The sequence below is a fragment of the Sinocyclocheilus grahami genome, unplaced genomic scaffold (assembly GCF_001515645.1).
Source record: "Sinocyclocheilus grahami isolate Dianchi unplaced genomic scaffold, SAMN03320097.WGS_v1.1 scaffold313.1, whole genome shotgun sequence".
In the NCBI taxonomy this organism is placed as follows: Eukaryota; Metazoa; Chordata; class Actinopteri; order Cypriniformes; family Cyprinidae; genus Sinocyclocheilus; species Sinocyclocheilus grahami.
Window position 1 is genome coordinate 908920 of NW_015505492.1, and position 23482 is coordinate 932401.

General features: G+C 36.0%; 1 protein-coding gene across 1 annotated transcript; it reads right to left on the minus strand.

The window, feature by feature from the left end:
* Positions 1-5484: 5484 nt before the first annotated feature.
* Positions 5485-21815, minus strand: LOC107601843 (regulator of G-protein signaling 17-like). The gene is made up of 6 exons (XM_016294155.1): positions 21653-21815; positions 19110-19338; positions 12440-12570; positions 8265-8339; positions 7764-7995; positions 5485-6854 (listed from the first exon to the last, which is right to left on the minus strand). Exons 2-6 carry the CDS (start codon positions 19110-19112, stop codon positions 6669-6671), a joined length of 627 nt encoding a protein of 208 aa, XP_016149641.1. The 5' UTR covers positions 19113-19338; positions 21653-21815; the 3' UTR covers positions 5485-6668.
* Between the last annotated feature and the right edge of the window lie 1667 nt (positions 21816-23482).

Below are 23482 nucleotides of genomic sequence, written 5' to 3' on the forward strand. Positions count from 1 at the left end.
ATGTGATGGGGTCTGTATGATGTGTTGTAATATCAGATATTTCATGGCAAGTCTAGCCCTTTAATATTATTTGCATATTACAATGCTCCCATAAATAGGTAGATCTCAAAAACCTAAAAATACACTCACTCAAAAACCTAAAAATACACTAAAAATAACACAATTTGAATAAAATAAAGTTGAAAAATAATCAGAATTTTGTCCTCATTTCATTTTTATATCTGCATACAGTATTAGTCAAAAGATGCACCATCACATATGACAAAATGTTTTTCTCATGATCTATTTTGATTTCAAATTTTATGATTTAACAATTAAAAACAATTTGTTTTGTAAACAAATATTATTTGTGCCTATGTATGAATTTCTTTACAAAAGCAGTATTTAAATGTATTATTTCTATTTAATTTTAATTGATGAGGAATTATCATCCTTTCATTTGTGTTATTTCATAGATTTGATGATCTCACTAGTATGTGAAAAACATTAATAATAAATGACTAGTTGTCTCCTGGCTTTTGACAGGCACCATATATGAATTTAATCACATTTTTTGCTTGTTTGTAAAGACTTGACTAAAAAAATTTTTTTTCTAATAATAACATACTTCAGCTCTTTTATAAGACCTCTTCATTTGTGTCAGTCTGCTGTTAATGAAAGCAAAACTTTCCCTAACGTGCTGCTATTATAAAGTGGAGTTCACAAAACACCCATCACTTTTTGAAGAATGTGTCTGGACAGTTTGTCTTCATAAATCTAAGATTTAAAAAAAAAGAATTATAATTTTGGCACATGTTAGACAATCATTACAGAAAATATGAGAATGCCAGTACTTTCAATGCACTCTAGAGCTTATAATATTGTTGCCTGGGGAATAAAGACAAAAATAAAAACACATTGCAACCAGAAAAAAATGAAATTAAGCAAAGAGTCTGATGTGGAGATCTTCAAAAAGGAACCATCAGAGCTCATGTGAATCCTCTGAGGAGAATGTGATAAGACTTTAGGACAGTTCTCATGCATGTAAGCTTGAAAAAGTAAATTACTTGACATGTCATTCCTGTGATATATATGCATTAAACTGCCAAACAACTATTGCTACAATATCAGGAGATATTTTTCTTTTAAACTCTGCACAGAATAAGAAGTGAGTATAAAATGACTTTTCATGTTAGTGTCATACATTGTTCCACAAATGAGTTATTTTGCTCTTCAGCTATTTAGTACAGTATGTTATTATGTGTTAGACAGACAGAAGCAGCACCATATTGTAAGTCACTTTATTTGATGTCTACAAATACATTTGTTCTCTGTTTTTAAAGTGTTCATGCAGGAGTACATGTGATCTGAAAGATGCCCATTCGCCTGGGCTCCATTGTTAATAAACCAGTACTGCCTTTCTTGAATAAAACTGCATCACTTTACAAGAAACTAATTTCATTACTATAAGTAATTTCAGTCATTTCACCAGGTTTTGAGAGTTCAGCACAGAATACTTTATTTAAATATGATTACCTATAAAGAAACCTCTAATATTTCCAATATATGTCCATTTTTAAAACTCTTCCGAGAGATTGAGTGTTATTGTCTGCAGATTGCAGTACTTCTATATATAATTGTACAGTATTGTGTTAACTAAACTATTTTGAATAGCAAAAGCATGCCAAATATAAAAGATCATTTTTCTCCTACGAGTTATTATAATTTACAAAGGCATTATAGTTTGTCCCCTGGTATTAAAAACAACAGAATTATGATTAAATACTAGATCATTTTAAAATAGGTTATATTAAAATAGGTGATTTATTAGGACTCATATCATGGCACAGTTCTAAAGAACGCCTTCAGTGAAGGCCTGATCTGTGTCTGATCTGAGGAAAAACAAAACAGGGCAAGTCTGTATTCTGCAAGAAAAGAATATTGTGACAATGGGATGACAGGTTTGATATTTCATTATGTTACATATAATAAGCACCAAACACTTATATAATAAGCACAACTTTAAGATGATGATGGGTAAAAAAATGTATGTTTTTTTAGCAGAGGACAATGACAGAAGCTGAATGGCTAAACGGCTATCAGTTCACACTTATTTCCAAAGATCTTGGCTTTAACATCTTTCTGCATGTGCAAATGTCTTTTGCTTACAGCGTGCATCATGCATTCAGTCCTAGAGAAAAGCACGGGCTTTAAAAGAAACATCTTCCCTTGGGATATTAACGATAAATCATAGATCATGACCTAAACATTCAAGGCACTTCAGGGTGACTGTGATCAACTGTGATACAGAAGTCAGTTTGCCTCCAGAGTCTGAATGCCATGAAATTATAGCAGTTGATTATTCTCCATTTTTGTCATAGCATAAATGTATCCCTTCTAATAATTTTGTAATCGTTTGGTTGTAACTGGCAGGTTGTTTGTGTGATTGTTTTACTATGTAAAGTTTGTGGTACACAATGTTTTAGCAATAAAATGTTGACATTAAATAATTCAGCATTTACTTTAGTCGTAGTCACGCTGTTTAATCGTGAAAACAATTGGAATGTAATTGTGAACTGATATAAACAACTATTCAGAATCCACCACCATGAGGCTTTGGAAACACAACAATAAATGAACTATGAATACTGATTTGAAAGTCAGGCACCAAATTTGAATGAAAAATGTTACCTGATCTCTTTCCAATTTCATGTGATAGTGAAAAATGATTTAATGAAAGAAAAGCTGATATACATGAAGCCTTCCTCCTTGCAATATTCAAATATATTGAGGGTCATTAAAATTCAGGTGACCCTACATAACCCTTCAAATCAATGGCATTGATGTCTTATGAATGTAAAGAGCATATTTCATGTGCTTACAATGAAGAATTGTGAAAGGTGTAGCACACTAGTAATGCCGTGTCTACTGAGTGCTGCTGTTAACACTTCTTTTCTGTAATTACAACAATCCGTATATATCACATAACGCAAGCACATGCTATAAGAGATACCGGAAAAAATGAGTGCTTTCTTTAAGCAGAATATGTGTCTTTGCATGGGCACAAACTGTCAATCTTTTGTTTAAACAGGAAGAAAAGCAACATAACTAAAGGTTTAATCCATGAGGTTGAGCTAAAATTCAGTCCCTAAAAAGCGCCTGGCAGTTCACCTGTGGCTCTAAACCAAGTCAAAACAATCGAAATATGTGCAAGCTACGTTGTTTTTCAAGGCTCGGTCTTCTATATTAAGCATATGGAGAGAACAGAACCAAGAGGTAGATATTCTTGTTCGTGAAAAGCGTGTTTAAAGTGCCCAAAGTAGCCCTTCAACCTTTGCAAAAAAAGACTGAAGCACCCTTAAAAACAAGAATAGACACTCCCTTCATCCACAAATAATTCAATTATTTCCCTCCTGCCCAATGCGGCTCCAGAGGCCAGAGTTTTCCATCACTTGAACAAATAAACTTCATCTTACATTCAATATGCACTTTACATCAATATTGAACTGTCAACCCACAGTAGACACAACACAGATTTCTTTCAATCTTAACGTAGTAGCTTTTTCATCAAGAAGGATTTTATATATGACATATTATGTGACCGAAGAGACTAAGGAATATCAGAAAAAGGGCAAATGTAAACCAGTGTTCCACCCAATTTCAGGAAACCACTCCTCAGTCACTAATTATTCCAATATGACAATTAAGATATTTGCATAGGCAATATGGGATTAGCCCTTAAACAGTACGTTTCCTGAATTCTTCGCGAGTATATATCATAATTATGCTGAAAAGCAAAGAAAATGCTACTCTTCTTTGTAAACCCATCTCATTTACAGTATTAGGCTTCAAGTAGATCAAAATAAACATGTAACATTAACTAGATGAGAAAAAAATAACTAAGCATAACGAGAGGTAGTGGAAAACCAATGAAACCGAGACGTAGTCGTCTGTGTGGATGGCGCTTCTATAATCACATAGCACAGGCTCCACTTCATTTGCTTAGAAAAGGAGCCTTTTGGCAAGAAAGGTTATTTTTCCAAGTCATACCAAGCTGATAAAATCATTATCAACAGCTGTTAGCCATCACCGTGACAGCCGTCAAGTGAAAAACTCCGAAACTCTCTAAATCGGATAGAACATTAGCAGCAAAAATAAAGTTGAGGCATTGAAATGAAACAGATAACTACTCTAAAGGATGGTTCGCATTTTCTTGTATAATCTGCAATCCAATTAATAATAAGTGAAAATGCCAAATTTGAATAATACCTTCATCGGTGAAACTTTTTTACGATAGTTTTTATTAAATGATGCAGCCAAATATAGTAGCATAATACTGCACGAATTTCCATTCTTTATTTGCCTCACATTTTTTGTCAATAATAAGAACTTCAGAGGTATGTTTCAAATTTGTCATCACTTAAATGAACATGATTATCTTCTATTATGATTTATTTTAAATCTATCCATATCGGCTTTAAATAATCATATATTTACTCTGTTCCCTGTCCAGTAGTTTCAATGACTTCTATGACGTTGGACTTCCTGGATTACTGACATGTACGGATTGAAATAATCATAGTCACATTCATTTTAATTGACATTTATCATAAAACTTACAGTAAATGTGTGTCAATTTCCCCCCTCAAAGATAGTTTGGTTCAGTAAATGTCCATGTGTCATGCAGGGTCTTTTTCTTTCTCTCTTTTTTTTTAGAGCAAGACCATTTTAATTTATTGCTCATTTCTTCAATGACATGATTTTTTTTTCTTTTAAAACAAACAAGAAAATTAAATCATTTTGTTTTAGAAATGTTGGAAAGCCAAGCTTCCCATGATGGTTCGCTGCTTCAGTAAGTAAACTACTAGGTAACACCTATTCGGTTTGTAAAACAACATAAATAAAGGACCTACTCACATTGGCTGATGCTCAAACACTTGAATACTTCAAAGAAGGATATCTATGCACTCGGTAAAGTGACAAAGGTCTTCATTTTAATGTGGTAAACCTGCAGAGTGAATGGCACTTAACTCTCAGAGCACCAGTAAGAAAACCCAACAACAACACACTTGATGATGATTTACTTCACAAACGTTCATTCATTGGCACAAGAGTTCAGGGAAAGTGACACTTTGAGGTTGGGTATGGTGACCAAAAAACGTCGGTTTAAATGCAATTCACTCTTGAATTTCTCCGCTAAATGGTGAGAGTGGTTTAACACACCAGTATTTTAAATATCGTGTTCTCATGCACTGGCTGCTGCGATTGCAATAGCACATAAATGTCTAGAAAATTGAACAGCAACATTCAAGTTTGAATCCAACAACGCGTTCTTGAGGGACACACGTCTAAACCTCGAAAGGAAATCATCTTTTGTAAGTATCATCTTCAACGTGATGATACTTCATCACATCATATCTGGGTTGAGTATTGCAATGTGTACATGACACAACAGAAGAAACGCATGCTGGAAAAAAGTATTATAAAAAAGACTTTTTTAATTTTTCGATAACCTGCGGTTTTCCGAGCTGTGAAAATGACCGCTCCTCGTTTCAAGTCGCAAAAACCAACATTTGGACTCGGAGGCAGAGAAAAGTTTCCACCTCATCGAGCAGGTCTCGGCGATCACAGTTATTTTAAATAGACCTAGTGTAACTCTCAAAAACAAGGCATAGTGTTCACTACACTTTTGTTTAATAAAATACATTTCTTTAATGTGTAAGACAATTCGAAGCTCTTTTAAGAACCTCCAGAACGTTGGTGAGTGATTTTCAAGCAATTCTCGCTCAATCCGACGAAGCTTACAGCCCATGACATACAGTACCTGTGCTTCTCTCTGTTAGTAACGGACTGGGAGGGGCTAGGAGGACTCACACAATAAACTGTGTCGTCACCAGCATCAGCAGCTTTTGTGCCCTTACTCAAGTGTCGAGGCATTGTGATTTTTGCAGAGAGAAAGAAATGTTCATGATTCATTTAGCTGCCCAATCACAACACTAGCTAGCCCTTATGTTTCCCAGTTAAAGAACTGTCGACACGCAAAGAAAGAGTTTGGACGGCGGTTACGCTTCCCAGCTTCTCTTTTACAAAACAATTGGCACAGCTAATTTTCCCTTCGCTTACGAGAGCTTTACAATGTTCTCTCCCCATGACAGCATTGAAAAAAAAAAAAAAAAACATTGTAGACCGGGGCTTAAATGTCAAACTGGAGTAAATTCCATAACCTTGTATCATGCAAAGGTTTTCTAGCTTAACATCTACCGCTTATCCGTTGTTTTTTGATTTTCTTTAAAAAAAATACTAATAACATTATTCAGCTGTCCTCAGATATGAGAGGCATTAAAAGATGGAAAGGATCGGGTAGAAAGAACACAGAGAGAGAAAGAGAACAGGTGATGTAAACAGGAAGAGAGAGGAGATTTGAGGAGTCAAAAGAGACAAAACAGGTGAATGAAAAAGACAAGCAAGTTTAAAGTAGGAAGTATGGATCTGTCAGATTTCCTACATGTGTTTTTTTTCTGTGTCACAGTTGCCTGAGCAGCTCATATTGGCACTTAAACAGAACTGAACTTCAGGGTCACTAGAGGGTGCTCAGAATTGCTTAACTACTCACTCTTGAAATAAGAAACATCACACCTTTTGAAAATGGCACCTTGGGGCTTTTTTGTCACAAATGTTCTTGCTGAAACCTAGGTGTCTAAGCAGGCCCTCTTGCTGTTAAGGAGATCCATGTAAACAGATGAGTTGAGAAACCGGGGGAAGGAGTCTCTGTGCATGAGGGTGTAGATCTGAAGCTGGGCCTCCTCATACATCGTACTGCTGGGTTCTGCCAGGCTTTGGTTGATGACTTCCCTCACCCGTGAATCCAAGCTGACCTGCCGGCCGACAACAAATGTAAAAATCAACAACTTTACGTGAAGATTATAAAACATTGTTCATGTTTATATTTTGTGTCAAATATTTCACTATATTGCATATATTTCATATTATAATTTAAAATATGACTAGGTCCATTTTTCTTAAAACATGGCAAAAAAATCCAAACTGACCATTTTGAGAATTTATTGTGAATTAAAAATTTTTTAGAACTACTAATAACTTTAAAGCTTTGTGTGAAATATTGTATGCAAATTTATAATTTGTACATTTAGATTATAGGGTACTTTTTTTAAATGATAGAAAAACATGAAAAAAAACAGATGTGAAGTTTGAAGATACATCCTTTTCATCAGACTCAAGTTGTACATATAAAAACACCCATAAATAACAATCACAAATTGTGAGATGGCATAAAAAAACTGACCAACTATTTAGTTTTCACACGCACAAAAAAAAACAGCTTACAAAGATCACAGTTAGTGATAGTTTACAATAGCTTAAAATATTTTTGTGGTTTTATGTGATTTTTTTTATATGAATGAATAATCATTACCTTAAAGCTTTGTGCAAAATATTTACAGCAAAAATAATTTGTAGGAAAAAAATGCCCCCCCCCCCCCCCAAAAAAAAAACATTTAATGAGCTAAGCAAAACAGATGTGATGTTTCCAGCTACTGTTGTATATAGAAAAAAACCTCATATAATCCCATGAATATCAAAAATCAAAAAAAAAATTGTCACGTGGCAAAAAAACACTTAACAATTCAGAATATGTTTGTGCACAAAAAATGCTTGAGAATATATTTTGTTTTATTATTAATGTAATATGAATATTTTATATTTTTATGTTGTCATATTTTGTATACGGTCGTATTGCAGTCACAGACAGCATCACGTATTCTAACCTCTTTTGGTGAAAGAATGGAGACGTAGTCTTCATAAATGATCCTGGCTTTTTCATCGATAGCTAATGGGTTGGTTTCTTTCTTTAGTTCCTCACAGGCGATCCAGAACATCAGGTTTTCTTCACTGTACTCAGACCGCAAGAACTCCCGGAAAACATCCCTCCCCTCTGGAGAGCGCATCACCATCTCAAAGCTCCGTGACCAGGCAATCATCTCATCCAGTGTGGGATGCCTTCAAATGGGAGACAATGAAAAAAAGCAGGAACTACCTATATAAAATAACTACTTCAGCTGTCAGTAAATAAACTGTATGGAAATGTATTAAAAGGCACTTGATTGGAAATTAAATTGCCCCAAAAAGGACTTGGTAACAATCTGTGTGAGATTTTTAGATGATTTCACTCATTTTAACAGGACGTTGGGGAGGTATGAACACAAGCACTATAAAAAAGCACCAAACATCTTGTACCTGAACAATAATAGACGTTTCTAATAACTCACTGTTCCTCTGTTGCTTCTATGCTATCCATCTTTGTACATGTTTGCCTCTCTGAACGTTCCATTCTGTCTTCATTCCTAGGGTGAGAAGAGAAGTGTTAGACACAGCAAAGCCTCTGTGGCATTTGAAACATGTTGAGTTGATCATCATGCAAGGTTATACATTTCTGGTAAAACTAGAGACTGGAGACTAACAGCTGTTATTACAGTACATAGCCATTCGGGTGCTACCTATAAAAAAGTTTTCAATTTTTCATTTTGAAATAAAAGATGGTGTTTATATTCTTTACCAATGATTTTTTAACTTTTTAATGGCCCAAACTGCAAAAATAATTTTTCAAAGTTGTAAAAAAAAAACATTTATAAGATTTATAAGAAAATACTATTTCAGTCTTTCTGCTTCGAAATGTCTCATTTAATCCAATGTGCTACTACTGTATCTTTGTAATTATTTGTAAAATTTACCAGCGATTCTTGAGTGAACACTACATTTTTCCCCTTGTACAAAATATAAAAAATACAAACCTAAGGCCATTTATACGGTAATTTACTGCATTATTTAAAAAGTAATAATAATAGTCACCAACAGTTTTTCTTACTGTTTTTTACTTCTTAAAGGGATAGTTCACCCAAAAATGAAAATGATGTCATTAATTAAACCGGGCTCACGTTACAGAAGTTTTAAAATCCTAACCGATTATGAAATCTGGTTGCAGCACACACATAAGGAGAATCTTTGCAGATTATCTTCCCTCAAATCTTAAACATGCACACACTACAAGATTTGAACATCGTGGCGCATCACACACTACAAGATATTATTAAGATTATCATGCCAGAGGGAGCGCCTCATGTGATCTCACGCAGCAGATCGTCATTGATATTTCAGTGATGTTTACATCTGTTAGCTAGCGTGCTAGCTGCTTTCTACACTCACCCGGTACATTCAAAACTGAGGTGATTTCACTCCAGCGCTTCTCTTTCTCCTTACGGTTGTGATACGTTTTCAACACATTATACAGACAGTCGTGTTACTGTAAAACGTTAAGAAGCAGTTTCCTCTGTCCACTATCCAACAAGGCCGTAGCCTACAGCAGCTGTTTTGCAGTCTCGCATTGGCTATTGTGAAAGTACTGACGTAATCATATAGTCGTCATCATCCCGATTTAAATCCTAAATATGATCGGGACGGCCCAGATTTGTGTGCGAGCAGACCGGGAGGTGCAAGATTCGATCGGTAAGGGACTCGATAAGATTTTTGCTCTGATTCTCGGGAGGGGGAAATCGGGCTAAAAATCCTATAGTGTGAGCCTGGCTTTAGTCACCCTCATGTCATTCCAAACCCGTAAGACCTTTGTTCATCTTCAGAACACAATTTAAGATATTTTTGATGAATATTGAGAGCTTTCTGACCCTCCAAAGACAGCAATGCAACTGAAATGTTCCCAGGTTTAGAAACGTAGCAAGGACATCGGTAAATAGTCCATGTAACATCAGGGGTCCAACCGTAATTTTTTACGAAGCTACAAGAATACTTTTTGTGCACAAAGAAAACAAAAATAACAACTTTATTCAACAATTCTTCTCCTCCTCATCCCATCTGCTGAGGCGTGCCGCCATTGTGGAAAGAGTATCATGATGCATGAGTTCCGTCATCTGCGTGTAAACAACTTCTGTCAGGACCACTATCGTCAAAGATGATTAACAATTAGCATACAGTTTGGATTGGCGGTATGGTTCCGTTCTGGGCAAGAACTCCCAGCGCATCCATTGCGCAGCGATTCGAAAGCATGCAGAACCATCTGCTCTCTGTAGCTCGCTCGGTGCTTTGAAGTCATACAGCAAACGGTCTGCGAATTGCTGCTTCAAGTCGAACCGAGAAAGAAACTTTGGTCGAACACACTCCTGTCTACAAGCTTGCAATCTCTCTCTCTCTCTGCCCAGACCCCGATTCACGATAGACGATTCACATAAATAACACATTTTGATTCAAAACGGCGAATTTCGCCGAAAAGCGACTAGTTTGGAGGTATGATTACAGTTGAACCCCTGATGTCACATGGACTGTTTGACCGATGTCCTTGCTACGTTTCTGGGCTTGGGAACATTTCAGTTGTGTTGCTGTCTATGGAGGGTCTGAAAACTCTCGGATTTCATCACAAAAATCTTAATTTGTGTTCCGAAGACAAACGAAGGTCTTACGGGTTTGAAATGGCATAAGGGTGAGTAATTAATGACAGAATTTTTATTTTTGGGTGAACTATCCCTTTAAATGTTTCTCTCACTCCCTTCTGGTCCCCAGTTTGGACTTACAGTAAAAGTCTAACCATAATCTAAGTACTAAAATTCCTCCTTTAGTCCAAAAAGAGCATTTATTGAAACTAAGCTACAAATTACAGGTGAACATCCTCTGTGTTTCTCAGTTCAAGTCTCTGTAGAGCAAGTATAATTGGGTTTGTTAGCCATGGGGTTCGACAAGCTGACAAGACTCTAAATATATAACATGTACTACACAGCTGTTTTGCATGTGATGTGGGACAGAAATAGCCATTTACTGAGCAGATAATGGCAGTGTGTAGTGGGGGGATGGCTGTGGAAACCGAGGTTACAGAGTAGGGTTTGTACGGCCTCCTCAATGTTTTCTTTATTTCATGCAATATTTGTATTCATTCATGTTATTTATAGTCCCCCTGCAAGCTGTGCTATGGCCTTTCCAATCTTTCTTTGTTCAATGGCCCAGCCTCAAACTCCAACTGCTTTTTCCCCCATCTTTTTACAAGCTAATTTAACTCTTTAAGGAACACTTTTTCTTGCTAATTTTATTTAAAGAGTTACAACAGCCAGAATTTCATTCTAATGTAATGTGTGTGTTTGTAGACAATTAAAAAATAAATTAAATGACATATAAAAATAAAAATAAAATAATGGACCAGCTGTGGATAAAGATAGGTTATTTTTCTTCCCATTAGTATTATTGACACTGATATTTGTGTTGTACTCCTGCTTAAAAGTGCACTCAATAATCATCAAATAAATGTGCAATGTTAGCTTGCATACTGAGACAAACCCTCTTCCACATACTTTTCTTAATATTCCTGTGGGAGGATTTTAAAAGGCCATGCTAACATATAACAATGCAAAAATATGGTTTGCTTAAACTCATAAAATACTATTAATTATAGCTTGGTAACTTACACAATGGCAATACATGTTAAAAATTAACAGGCTGTCCAGCAGGATATAAATAGAAAGCTAAAATCCCCGTTGCTCAGTCAAGGTTTCAGTTTATATTATAGTCTCAACCTGAAGCTATAAATAACAACCTTTCTGAAATCTGATATTATCATACAAATTTCTGTAATTTCAGCAAACAGGATGGAATGTTTTAAAGTGAGACTAACCAAGTAATACTATGAAACCACCACAGAATTCATAAAATCCAATGATAAAACTAGTTTTGTTAGTTAAAACTCATGCTACTAAAGACTAAAAGCATGGAAAGTAAAATGGCAACACCTGCTCAAACTAAAGTAGGCGTGAGCCCACAAAACTTTCGCATAAACACTACAGTTTAAAAGTTTGGGGTCAGTAAGATTTTTTTTAACCGAAATTATTACTTTTATTCAGCAAGGACGCATTCAAATGATCAAAAGTGACAGAAAGATATTTATAATGTTACAAAAGATTTTCGGTTTCAAATAAATATAAATGAATTCTGAAAACAAAAAAAGTATCACCGTTTCCATAAAAATATTAAGCAGCTGTTTTCAACATTAATAATAATAAGAAATGTTTCTTGATGACCAAATCAGCATATTAATATGATTTCTGAAGGATCATGCGACACTGAAGACTTGAGTAATGCCTGCTAAAAAATCAGCTTTGCATCACAGAAAAGAAAAAAACAAACAAAAAAACAAACCTAAAACAGAAAACAGTTGTTTTAAATGGTAAAAATATTTCACAGTATTACTGTTGTTACTGTATTTTTGATCAAATGAATTCAAAAACATATTAAAAAATCTTACCAACCCCAAACTTTTGAACAGTAATGTACCTGAGGCAGGTAATGTAATGGTGTTAAAATACTTGCTGCTCAATGTAAAACTCATTGTTAAGCAAATAGCTACCATGCAAGTACATCTTTACAGCAGACCATAATGAAGGATGGGGTGTACCAGAGGCATTTGCAGCATCCACACCAACACAGACAGCAGGTGTTGGGCCTCGGGTGACCAGGCGCCTGCGGGGGTCCTTCAATGCGTCCCTGCTGCCTTTTCCTCATTTCAACTCCACTCACACTCTGAGGCTGTGGACAGACACATCTGATTAGAAACAAAGCAGTGGGGGCTTGGGAACTGTGTTAGCTGAAGTATCTTGTTAACTACAGATGTTTCTAAATCTAAAGTAAGACCGAAAGAGATGATTAATTATTTGCCGATTCCAGGGAGAGATTATGGTTAGCTTTTCCAATGGAAGCGATCATAAGGATGCTCAGTATCTGAGCTTGTTGGACCGTTTCCAACTCTACTGTCAGATGCTTATTCAGCTGAAATCTACAAGAATGCATGTGAGAGCGTGTCTGTAGAGACTGAGAGGCACACAGACAGACAGACCGAAAGTAAAGAAATCCCCTCTTCAGACTACACATTCATTCCTCTGGCAAGATGCTAAATCAGTTTGAGCTGTAAGGAGGATGAGAGAGATGCTGGCGTGGCTGAAGCGTTCACTCGCCCAGCCCTGAACACACACAGGCAGTAGTAGTGTGGGATCTCACATGTTCGAACACATGAGCAAATGCAACAGTTTTCCTTTTTTGGAAATAAATTGTTTATAAAAATGCAATGGCTGTTGCTTCCTGTTTCTTAAAATAAATTAAATAAAACTATATGAATCCTTCCTAAAAGGTTCTTCAAGAGAAAATTAATTAGACAAATAGATAAGGTACATTGTCAATGAAACGTTTTTGAGACTAAACGAGTCATCGATATTTAGTTCCGTTTAACTGTAAAAAGAACAATTATACGTTTTCAATGTGCAAAAAGTGATTTTTTTGTCAACATTTGGGAGCTTTCTAGTATATGAACATAAACTGAAAGCCACCAAATTCTCATTTTAGATTTCATGATGGAGGTTTGGCGCCAAATACGGATAAATCTCCATGCAAATCAACATTTTTACCAGTACACAGGCAACCAGAGAGCAGACGTGAAATAAAATGGTTTTCATGTCAACATTTGGGAGCTTTCTAGTATATGAACATAAACTGAAAGCCACCAAATTCTCATTTTAGATTTCATGATGGAGGTTTGGCGCCAAATACGGATAAATCTCCATGCAAATCAACATTTTTACCTGTACACAGGCAACCAGAGAGCAGACGTGAAATAAAATGGTTTTCAATAAATTCTTCCATGTTTGGTTCCCAATATCACTGGCTTGTTAAAAACAACATCAGAGCAAAGATTTTAACCACAAACATTTTAACTGCGTTGCATGTGCTTCCAAGAAGCACTCTATCAGGAGAGCAAGTGTTGTTACTGTGAGCTCTGCTCCACTCTAACTGTGATCCATCACCAGACCATTAACATGTCTTTGAAACACATGGGTGATTATTCTGTTTGACAGATTTATTAATAGTGACCATATGGTCTCGGTACTATAGAAGCACCTTACTTGCATACACATGAGCATAGTTATTCAAAAGATAATTTTGTCATGTGATTTTGATAATTGATATCTGATATAACTGATTAATATATGTATATATATATATACATATATTAATCAGTTATATCAGATATCAATTATCAAAATCACATGACAAAATTATCTTTTGAATAACTATGCTCATGTGTATGCAAGTAAGGTGCTTCTATAGTACCGAGACCATATGGTCACTATTAATAAAACTGTCAAACACATGGGTGATTATTCTGTTTGACAGTTTTATTAATAGTGACCATATGGTCTCGGTACTATAGAAGCACCTTACTTGCATACACATGAGCATAGTTATTCAAAAGATAATTTTGTCATGTGATTTTGATAATTGATATCTGATATAACTGATTAATATATGTATATATATATATACATTTATTTACATATTTATATATTCATTAAAACCATTAACAATTATTTTTTGTTAATTAAAAGATTATATATAATATTATATCTATTATAATTATATAATACATATAATGTAATTATTATAATGTATAAATATCTAAATATGTGATTAAGTATTTTATATAATTCAACCAAAAATTAAAAAACCAAACAGTTGCTGGTAGCCAGACTTCCATTGTATGGAAAAAAAAATAGTATGGAAGTCAATGGCTACCAGCAACAGTTTGTTCTTCTTCTTTTTTCTCTTTTTTTTTGTGTGTGTGTTCAACAGAGAGAAAAAAAAACTTAAGGTACTAAAACGAATAAAACTAAAAAATGAAATAAAATTTAATTACAGCTTCATATAATAATAATAATGAATAATAAAAACATAAAAAAATACTAAAACTTAGAATAAAAAAACTGAAAAGATAAAAATAAAAGATAATTTAAAGTATTAATAAACAGTATTTAGGCTACCAATTCTTCTGAAGCCATTTGATACATTTGTCTGAAGAACAGACTGAAAGTTAAAGTCAAAATGGTTTCAAAAGCTATAAAGGTAAATGTTGACAGATGTTTAATTTCATAGTTAACTATCCATTTAACCCCTGCACCACTTCAGGTGTATTGTGGCCTTTATGGGACTTGAATGGGACTTGCCTCATTACTCTATTCAATTAATCGCTTTAAGCCCAACAAGTTGTTTGCGTGAACTGCAAATAAATAATTTGGCACTAGACTTTGGGAAACCCTGGTAAACATGATGTCTCACACCAGGCCCTCAACAAAATGTGTTAATTTTAGCACAAAGCTTTCTGGAAACTGATCTTTTGGCAGGGTTTGGCAGCACAAACACCATATCACATCACCTTAACATCTGATCCAAATATTTAGGGACAAACAGTCTGGGCACTAAACGGACAAGCTGAAGGTCTGGGCCAGTATCAAATTATCGTTTCCCAGTATGGTATTGGTAAATATCCCATAACCACATAACCACAGGGCATTTGGTTGGCTGACTTTTTGTACCAACGTGTGGTGCATAATTTAAAGATTCACTGCTGATTGAAATGCATTGCTGTGATAAAAAAAAAAAACACACAACAGCCCATTTTTATGTAGCATTAAATATGCTACACAAAATTTGCTCTGTAAAATAAATATATAAAGCACACTGCATATGGATGTAAACATTTTGTTTGTTATTTAGTATTAGTATTGTGCTTGTACTAGGGTAATAGTAGTGTACTGTTTTCTTAGTCTCATTACATACTATCAATATTACTGATATCACATACACCAAAATATTAATACTCAGAATATTTAGTTAAACAAAGACCTTGAAACAGAAACCTTACCTCTAAATTCATCCTTACACTTTAAAAAGTGTTGATAAACAGCCCTTCTACCTGGTGATGAAAGCTCAGTTTGTCTGGGATGTATTTGTGAACACTCTTTGAGAGTTTACCCTAATGGAGCCACATAAACCAAATATGCAAAACATAACTACCATCAGTTATTCAGTGCCAGGCAATGGAAAACATGCATCCTGATGCAAAACACACTGAGGAGTCCCTTTGTTCACATCTAGAGTATTGACCAACAACTCTGCACAATATGTAAAACAAGTTGTATAAAAACAATTATACAACCAGACTGATTTCACAGAAAGTCATATATCATTTTATATCATGTTAAGCTAAAAAAAATTCATAGCACGTTAAAAACTAGCGACAGACCAATGTGTGAGACAATATTTGGCTATTTTGAGATTAATAGCCAATAACTATGCCCCTTTGCTGTCTTGTCACAGATAATTCACACGTACCGTTTTCAGATATTATCAGTGAATTTCATGTAAATATTCTGTCAAAACTGTTCATTGTCATTATCATTTCTATGTGTCTCCATTGCTTTAAAGGGATAGTTCACCTCCCAAAAAAATTATGTGATAATTTACTCGTTATTTCAAACCTGTATGATTTTCTTTCTTCTGTGGAACATAAAAGAAGATATTATGAGAAATGTTTCAGTGGTTTTGTCCATACAATACAAGTCAATAGTCACCAAAAAGGTTTGGTTATAAACATTCTTCAAAATATATTCTTTTGTGTTCAACAGTAGAATGTCAGTCGTACAGGTTTGCAACAACATGATGGTGAGTAAACGATGACAGGATTTTAATTTTGGGGGGAACTTTCCCTTTAATAATTACATTTTATCAGCTATAGTCAGTGATAAAGTATTGCCCTGGACAATGCACACAATTGACCAATCAGAATCAAGTATTCCAGATAGCCATGTAATAATTTATGTTAATAAAAGAGCTTTCCAGAGAAGAAAAGGCTGAAACAACTGGCAAAGATAATCTGTCTGGGACATAATATAGTATATATTATGTCCCAGACAGATGCTGACATGGCATATATACTATACTATGTGCACTATTATGCACATAGTATAGTATATATGCCATGTCAGCATCTAAGGCTATTTTCATGGCAAAAACAATTAAAAAATACAAGTATAACAAATACAATAAAAACCAGCAAACAAACAATCACAAGTTATGTTACACAAGATTTTTTACATTAACATATGATAAAAATTCTAAACCATTTTCTGCCAAAATTATACTAAATAACTCTTTAAGTGAGTTTTCTACATACATTCAAAGCTGGACAGTCCAATAAAATATGTTTGACAGAAAGGGCAATATTGCAGAACGTGGATTGAGTAGGTTCTTCACCTTTAGGCAAAAATGCGACATCTGGTAAATACCACTTGATCAAATCTAGTTTTAAAAGAGATTAAAAATCTGTTTGTAATTTCCGGATATACTTCATGTAATGTATTATTTGTACATGTATCTGGGACATAATAACTCTTCAGCCTTTGGTGTGTGTTTCTGTTACAGATATTGAGATATCTACACAAAAGTTCAATTTGAAACTTACACACACACACACACACACTTAAATCTTCAAAGAAAGCTTTTTCTGTTCCAGCAATGACTGCTAAATGGATCACGGATGCTTATTAAAGGGGTCATATGACGTTGCTAAAAGAACATTATGTTGTGTATTTGGTGTAATGCAATGTGTTTATGCGGTTTAAGGTTCAAAATACACATTATTTTCCATATAATGTACATTATTGTTTCTCCTCTATGCCCCGCCTTTCTGAAACGCGCCGATTTTTACAAAGCTCATCGTTCTAAAAAAGCGAGGTGTTGGCCAGCTATCCAGTGCGTTGGGATTGGCCGAATGTCTCAGGCATGTGACGGAAATGTTACGCCCCTTACCATACTGTGATGCCGTGTCCCAGCAGGACGAGACTCAGTCCAGCTGCTCTGCTCGTGCACATCCCATCATCGGTTCTCTTTTAGCAGTTCAGTCAATGTACTGTTAGGAGTAACTGAATAACTCGGGATATTGGGTTATTTCGCGTCAGAGGGAGTGCCAGGCAAGTTTATAAACCAAATTACTAAAGTAATTTGTGGATTAGTGCGTACTGGAGACGCGAACCGTTTCAAACAATTCAGTTCGATTTGGTGAACTGGTTCGACCAGTTCACTAAGAAGATCCGGTTAAATAGAACGATTCGTTCACGATCCGGACATCACTACTCATTGGTAAATTATTTAAATACAAAAAACTTACTTACAGGCTGTGAGTCAGAAGCGCCAGACTGTCCTTGCAAAGTTGGAACTGCCCAACTTTATAGAAACAGCCTTTGTGCCACAGACGCATTAGGCTACTGGTTCAGGAAACAGTCCTCATCCATCCTCCATAAAATGCGCAGCACACATCTGAATATTTGGGTTGAACTGTTCTGGAACAGTGTTGTAAATACAACTTAACCACTGATTTCTAGTCGTGTCCTCTTTTGGAAGGCCAAACAAAGTAGTTTCACTTTCACAACGAAACACACAGCGACTCCACAACATGGCAGCGGCGGCAACAGCGAGAATAAAAGTTACGCCTTCTTTCTTTTTTCTTCTGCGTCATGCAAATCTTCCCACATAGTGACCTAGACATGTGGGGGCATGTTAGAACGAGCCATTTTAGGAGGGCGTGGTTGACTCGTAAATTTTATAAAGAATATCTCTTTGGATTTGAGACTTTAGTCTTTGCAACTTTACAGATCTTCTTTATGCACCAAGAGCTTGTAACACTCCAAAGAGAAAGGAAAAATTGAAATCGCATCATATGACCCGTTTAAAGTTTGAATGCATTTTTAAAATTCAAAATAACAGGTTTCTTTAATTGCACATATTTTAATTGCACATAACAAGCATTTGAGAGCTCACTTTCCTGCTTAAAATACATTACAGTCTGCACTCGTGAATTACATTACAATGTGTGAAAATGCCTCTGCGTGCAAGCATGCTCAGATGCCGCAGTCGTCCCGCCTCTAACCCTGTTCTCCCACTGGAAGTCTCATGCGCCCTTGTGCACTTCCCCATACACATTCCAGGGCAGCAAGTGATGCATAGCATAGGCCATGGCTGGCTGCACAACAGAAGCCTCCTAGAGCCGTTACCCTCAAAGCCAAGCTCGAGAAACATGTCACACCGCAGTTCTAATACATGTGATAATCACACAGGGGCCCGTTTCACCCACATTTCTCACCTTGCACAGCATCACATCACCGCTCAGCAAACACGTCTTGTGATTTTCCACATCATCAATGCACTTGCAATCACTCTAGGAGAGGACCCCCCCAACTTACCATGCAAATTAGCAGCAATCCATCTGAAGATCAGGTAAGAAAATCATGACTGTAATGTCAAACGCTGAGACAGGCAGAGTGCTGGAAAACAAAATGTGGCCTCTTGTATCTTCTCTTATCATGCCTGATGGAGAATGCGGGAGGTGGGTGGAGGTAGGTTTCAAACACCTGGTATTTGCAGGCACACCCTTTCCTTGAGTCAAGGGCTAAATGATCCAGGATAAGACATCTGTGAAATAAATCACACCAGAAAGAAAACATCAGAACTGCTTTAATCTAGGGCTATAAATACTAACAAGCGTGAATAAACTAAGTTTACTGCAAACTAAAAGATGAATGGTAATTCTTAGTTAGTGCTGGGTAGATAGCTTCTGAAACTGATTACAATTTATATTACTCAAATTTGTAAGATTGCACTCAAAATCTAATCTGATTACTTCTGGACTTCTTATAATCTAATTCATGTTTAATTAGCGTTTGCCACAAGAACAATAATGTGCTGTTTGACAAAATGAAGCAAAAAGGATGTACACTTTTATTAATAACACAAAGAACCTTAAAGTCAGCATGAAATAAGCATTCATCCAATCTATTTGTAAATGCGTGTTAAATATCTTATTGTGAACAACTCGTCCATGCATATGTAATGTTACGTCATAATGTGCATAATGTAATCATATCATAACTGGACCTTCACTCTTTAAAATAAAGTTTTCAAAAGGGTGGTTTTGTAGTGATGCCATAGAATAACCACTTTTGGTTCTCAAAATAACCTTTCATTGAACAGTTCCTAAAAGCACCATTTGATGAACATTTTTAAAATCTAAAGAACCTTTTTCGACTATAAAGAACCTTTTCTGCGATGTTCAAGGTTCTTCATAGAACCATTGATGCCAATAAAGAAGCTTTATTTTTAAGAGTGTTCCACTGAAAATGACTGACTTCTTGCTGGTAACACATGCAAGGCAATCATTTAAACTGTCTGAAAAGATCTTTTCTATTGCTACTTTAATTTCATTGCTACTTTAAATGAATTATTGCATGTACTGATAAAAATCAAATAGCTAATTAATCAAATAGTCAAAGAGCGTTAACTAAAATATTCAAATAATAATATTTCATTAATGTTAAACTAGATAAGTTAACTGGTTAACTAGTAAATTTGAGTCTTTAGTGAAGAATTTATTATAAGTCATTACATTTTGGAAAGCAAAGATTGCATGGCAGTGCTATTGTACCCATAAAATTAATAAAAACAAAAAATACATCTAAATTGTTAATGGGCAGATTACATGTCCTCCTTTGCTATATGACACTGGTTACCCTATTGTAATCTCAATAACCCTTAACCTTAAAAAATTACATTTTGGTTGTTTTACCTAGGCTTTATCAACAAGTGAAAAGAGGTCAATATTTTTGCAAGGCAATACACTGCAATACCACATTAATCTTACATTATCTATCACAGCATATCAGTAATAGAAAGTATATTGAAGTATACAGATTTACTGGCTTTCATTTTCAGTGTATTATCGTTTCATTTGAGTTTTCAATAGTGAAACAAAAAATTACAAAAACAGTACAAATCTGTGCATTTCATTTGTGTGGAGCGGGTTACTATTGCTTGGTTTTAATGAATGGATTCAGTGACAAATCATCTGATTTGACACCCGAAATGTTCCCCACATGAAACAGATTGTTTCACACAACCAGCTGCATTGTAAAACCAGAAGCACCAGTGAATGGGAGGAACTTCACAACTTGTATGATGATGAATGCTGGAGCAATCAGCCCTCCTCCGAAATTAAACTCTCAGCAATAACTGAATGCAGGAAAAATAATTACAGGCAAGTCCGAGAAATAATATACAAACTCAAAAATATATATATTTAATTTAAGGTCAATCGTGAGAAAATGGTCGGCTACGAAAGAGGTAAATATAAAAGGTACATTAGGACGAAAAGTCATAGTTTAATTTCTTAAGTATAACAATATAACACAATGTTCCGTGATATACAGATATAGACGGCGGTCCTCCCGTTATTCGCCTTCATTCCCGGTTGCAGTGGCTGTCTGTGGAATCAAACGCGGCTGTGTGTCAAAACCTACTGAAGATCCTACCTAGACCGCATGTTTAGGCATCGTTGGTACATTAACGATGGTTTAAACGGCCCTACGAAGTCACCAAACGCCGACGAGCGTTATAAATGCTGTTGGAACATCTCAGCCTCTAGAATAATGTCCAAAAATGCTGTCTAGGTAGGCAGCTCGCTGGGTTTTGCGACACAGCCAGCATCTTTACTGAAGTCATCGCAGGTAAAGCCTAAATCATTTCTATCACAAGACAGCGCGGTGCAATTGAAAGTAATGGGCAAACTGTTCCCTAAAGCCGCGCTATTTTTCACAGGCGAAATGTAACTGCCATTTTATTCTATTTTCGCAGCCGCTCTTTGATTTTCTGAGCGCAAGGAAGCAACGGCTAGCGCATTAGCTGGCGAGCTAGCGGGACCTCCGAGACCGTTAAAGAGCGTATGTCGCCTTACCCCTTTTGTTCTAGATGTCAATCTTCTAAAAGGGTGTCGTTACACGTGTTTATGCGGATATCGGGGGTATCACGCGTTGAGATTACATGCTGCCGTTTTATCTCCATCAGAGGTGTTTTCCGTCCATCCGCCCAACTTCAGCACCGAGCGAGCCAGTGGAGACGCCCTGCGCATGCGCGGCGGAGCTGTCAGCTCACGGAGCGCGAGGCGAGCTGCGGACAGGGTGCAGAGGCAGAGGTGCAATGACAGGCTGAGATTCTGCTCTCTCACAAAAACTGTTGCCTGCTGCACTCATATATATACATACACAACACACATAGCCGACGTAAAAAGGCTCTGTGGCTCACTATAAATCATTGTGTGTGTGTGTGTGTGTATATATATGTTATTGTTTTGTTTAGTTTTTTGATATTACTAAATCACCCCTCTGCTGTACAATTAAAAACATTACAGGAAACCTACCTATGCCTTGGAGCTAGAGCTTGTGCCCAGACTAATACAACTTGCTTCTTGCACCTGTAGAAAGATGCTGAAGATCATTTCCAGTCCTAATAGCTGTTCTAAAATTCCTCTCTCTCTCTCTGACGTCCTTAGTTTCAATTATTTTATTGTAGAGCAAATGGCACTATATCATGTCAATAAATGACAGATAATAAAATGTACAATAAAATGTAAACAAAAGCAAGTTATGTTTCGTTGTTGCTTGGTTCTGTGGTCAGGCCTTGGTCATGGAGTCATGTATCATGATGAGCGTGTTTAAATAAAAGGTCTGATCAAAAACACTCTTCACACCTTTTCTAAACATTTAAGCAGTACAGCTGCCTGGATACGTTGAGTTCTTTATTATTTAGGATTAGCTTTTGGTTTTGGTTTCTTTAAGATTCGATTTATTCATTTATGTTTTAGATGTACTGAATGGCTTCCTGTCAGGGTTTTGTCCTTGAGTGCTTCAGCAAAATGTTCTCTCTATTAATCTTAATACTTGAGTCATCTAAGCAGGTGTATCTAACAGTGCAAGATCAATGTTTTCCATTATATTAGCATTTTTATTATCACTTGAGGTTTAGTATTTGATTTACCACTTGACTTGTAGTATATCCTTGGTTACTGTTATATAAATGGTGGGCACACATACAAATATTCTTTTGGAGAGCACAGAAATGTGACAAGAATACAAATTAAAGGGGTCATATGATGCGATCTCAATTTTTCCTTTCTCTTTGGAGTGTTACAAGCTCTTGGTGCATAAAGAAGATCTGTAAAGTTGCAAAGACTAAAGTCTCAAATCAAAAGAGATATTCTTTATAAAAGTTAAGAGTCAGCCACACCTACCTAAAACAGCTCGTTCTAACACGCCCCCACATATCTACCTCACTATGTGTAAAGATTTGCATAACACTGCCCAAATGTTCACGCAAAGAAAGAAGGCTTAACTTTTATTTTGGCTGTAGTATTGTTGCTGCCGCCATGTTGTGAAGGCGCTGTGTGTTTTGTTGTGAAAGCGAACGAAAGTCTTCCAAAAGAGGACGATATCCGCTTTGTCATGCCTGGAGCTGATCCGTGCTGGTCGCTGAAGGAATACATCAACTTCACGCTGTGGATCGGCTTTCACCATGGACGAAGCAGAGTCCAGCCTAGAGCTCTGCACGGGCCTCATATATAGGCCCTAGCCCGGCCCGTGTCCGACAGCTCATCAGAATTCTTGGCCCGAGTCCGACCCGAGCCCCTCTTTTTTCACCCCTTCTCCCAAAACAGATTATACTACTGTTTCAGCTATTAAAATAGTTAAGTTTTGTATACAATGTCAAAGTGATTATATTTCATTAGGTT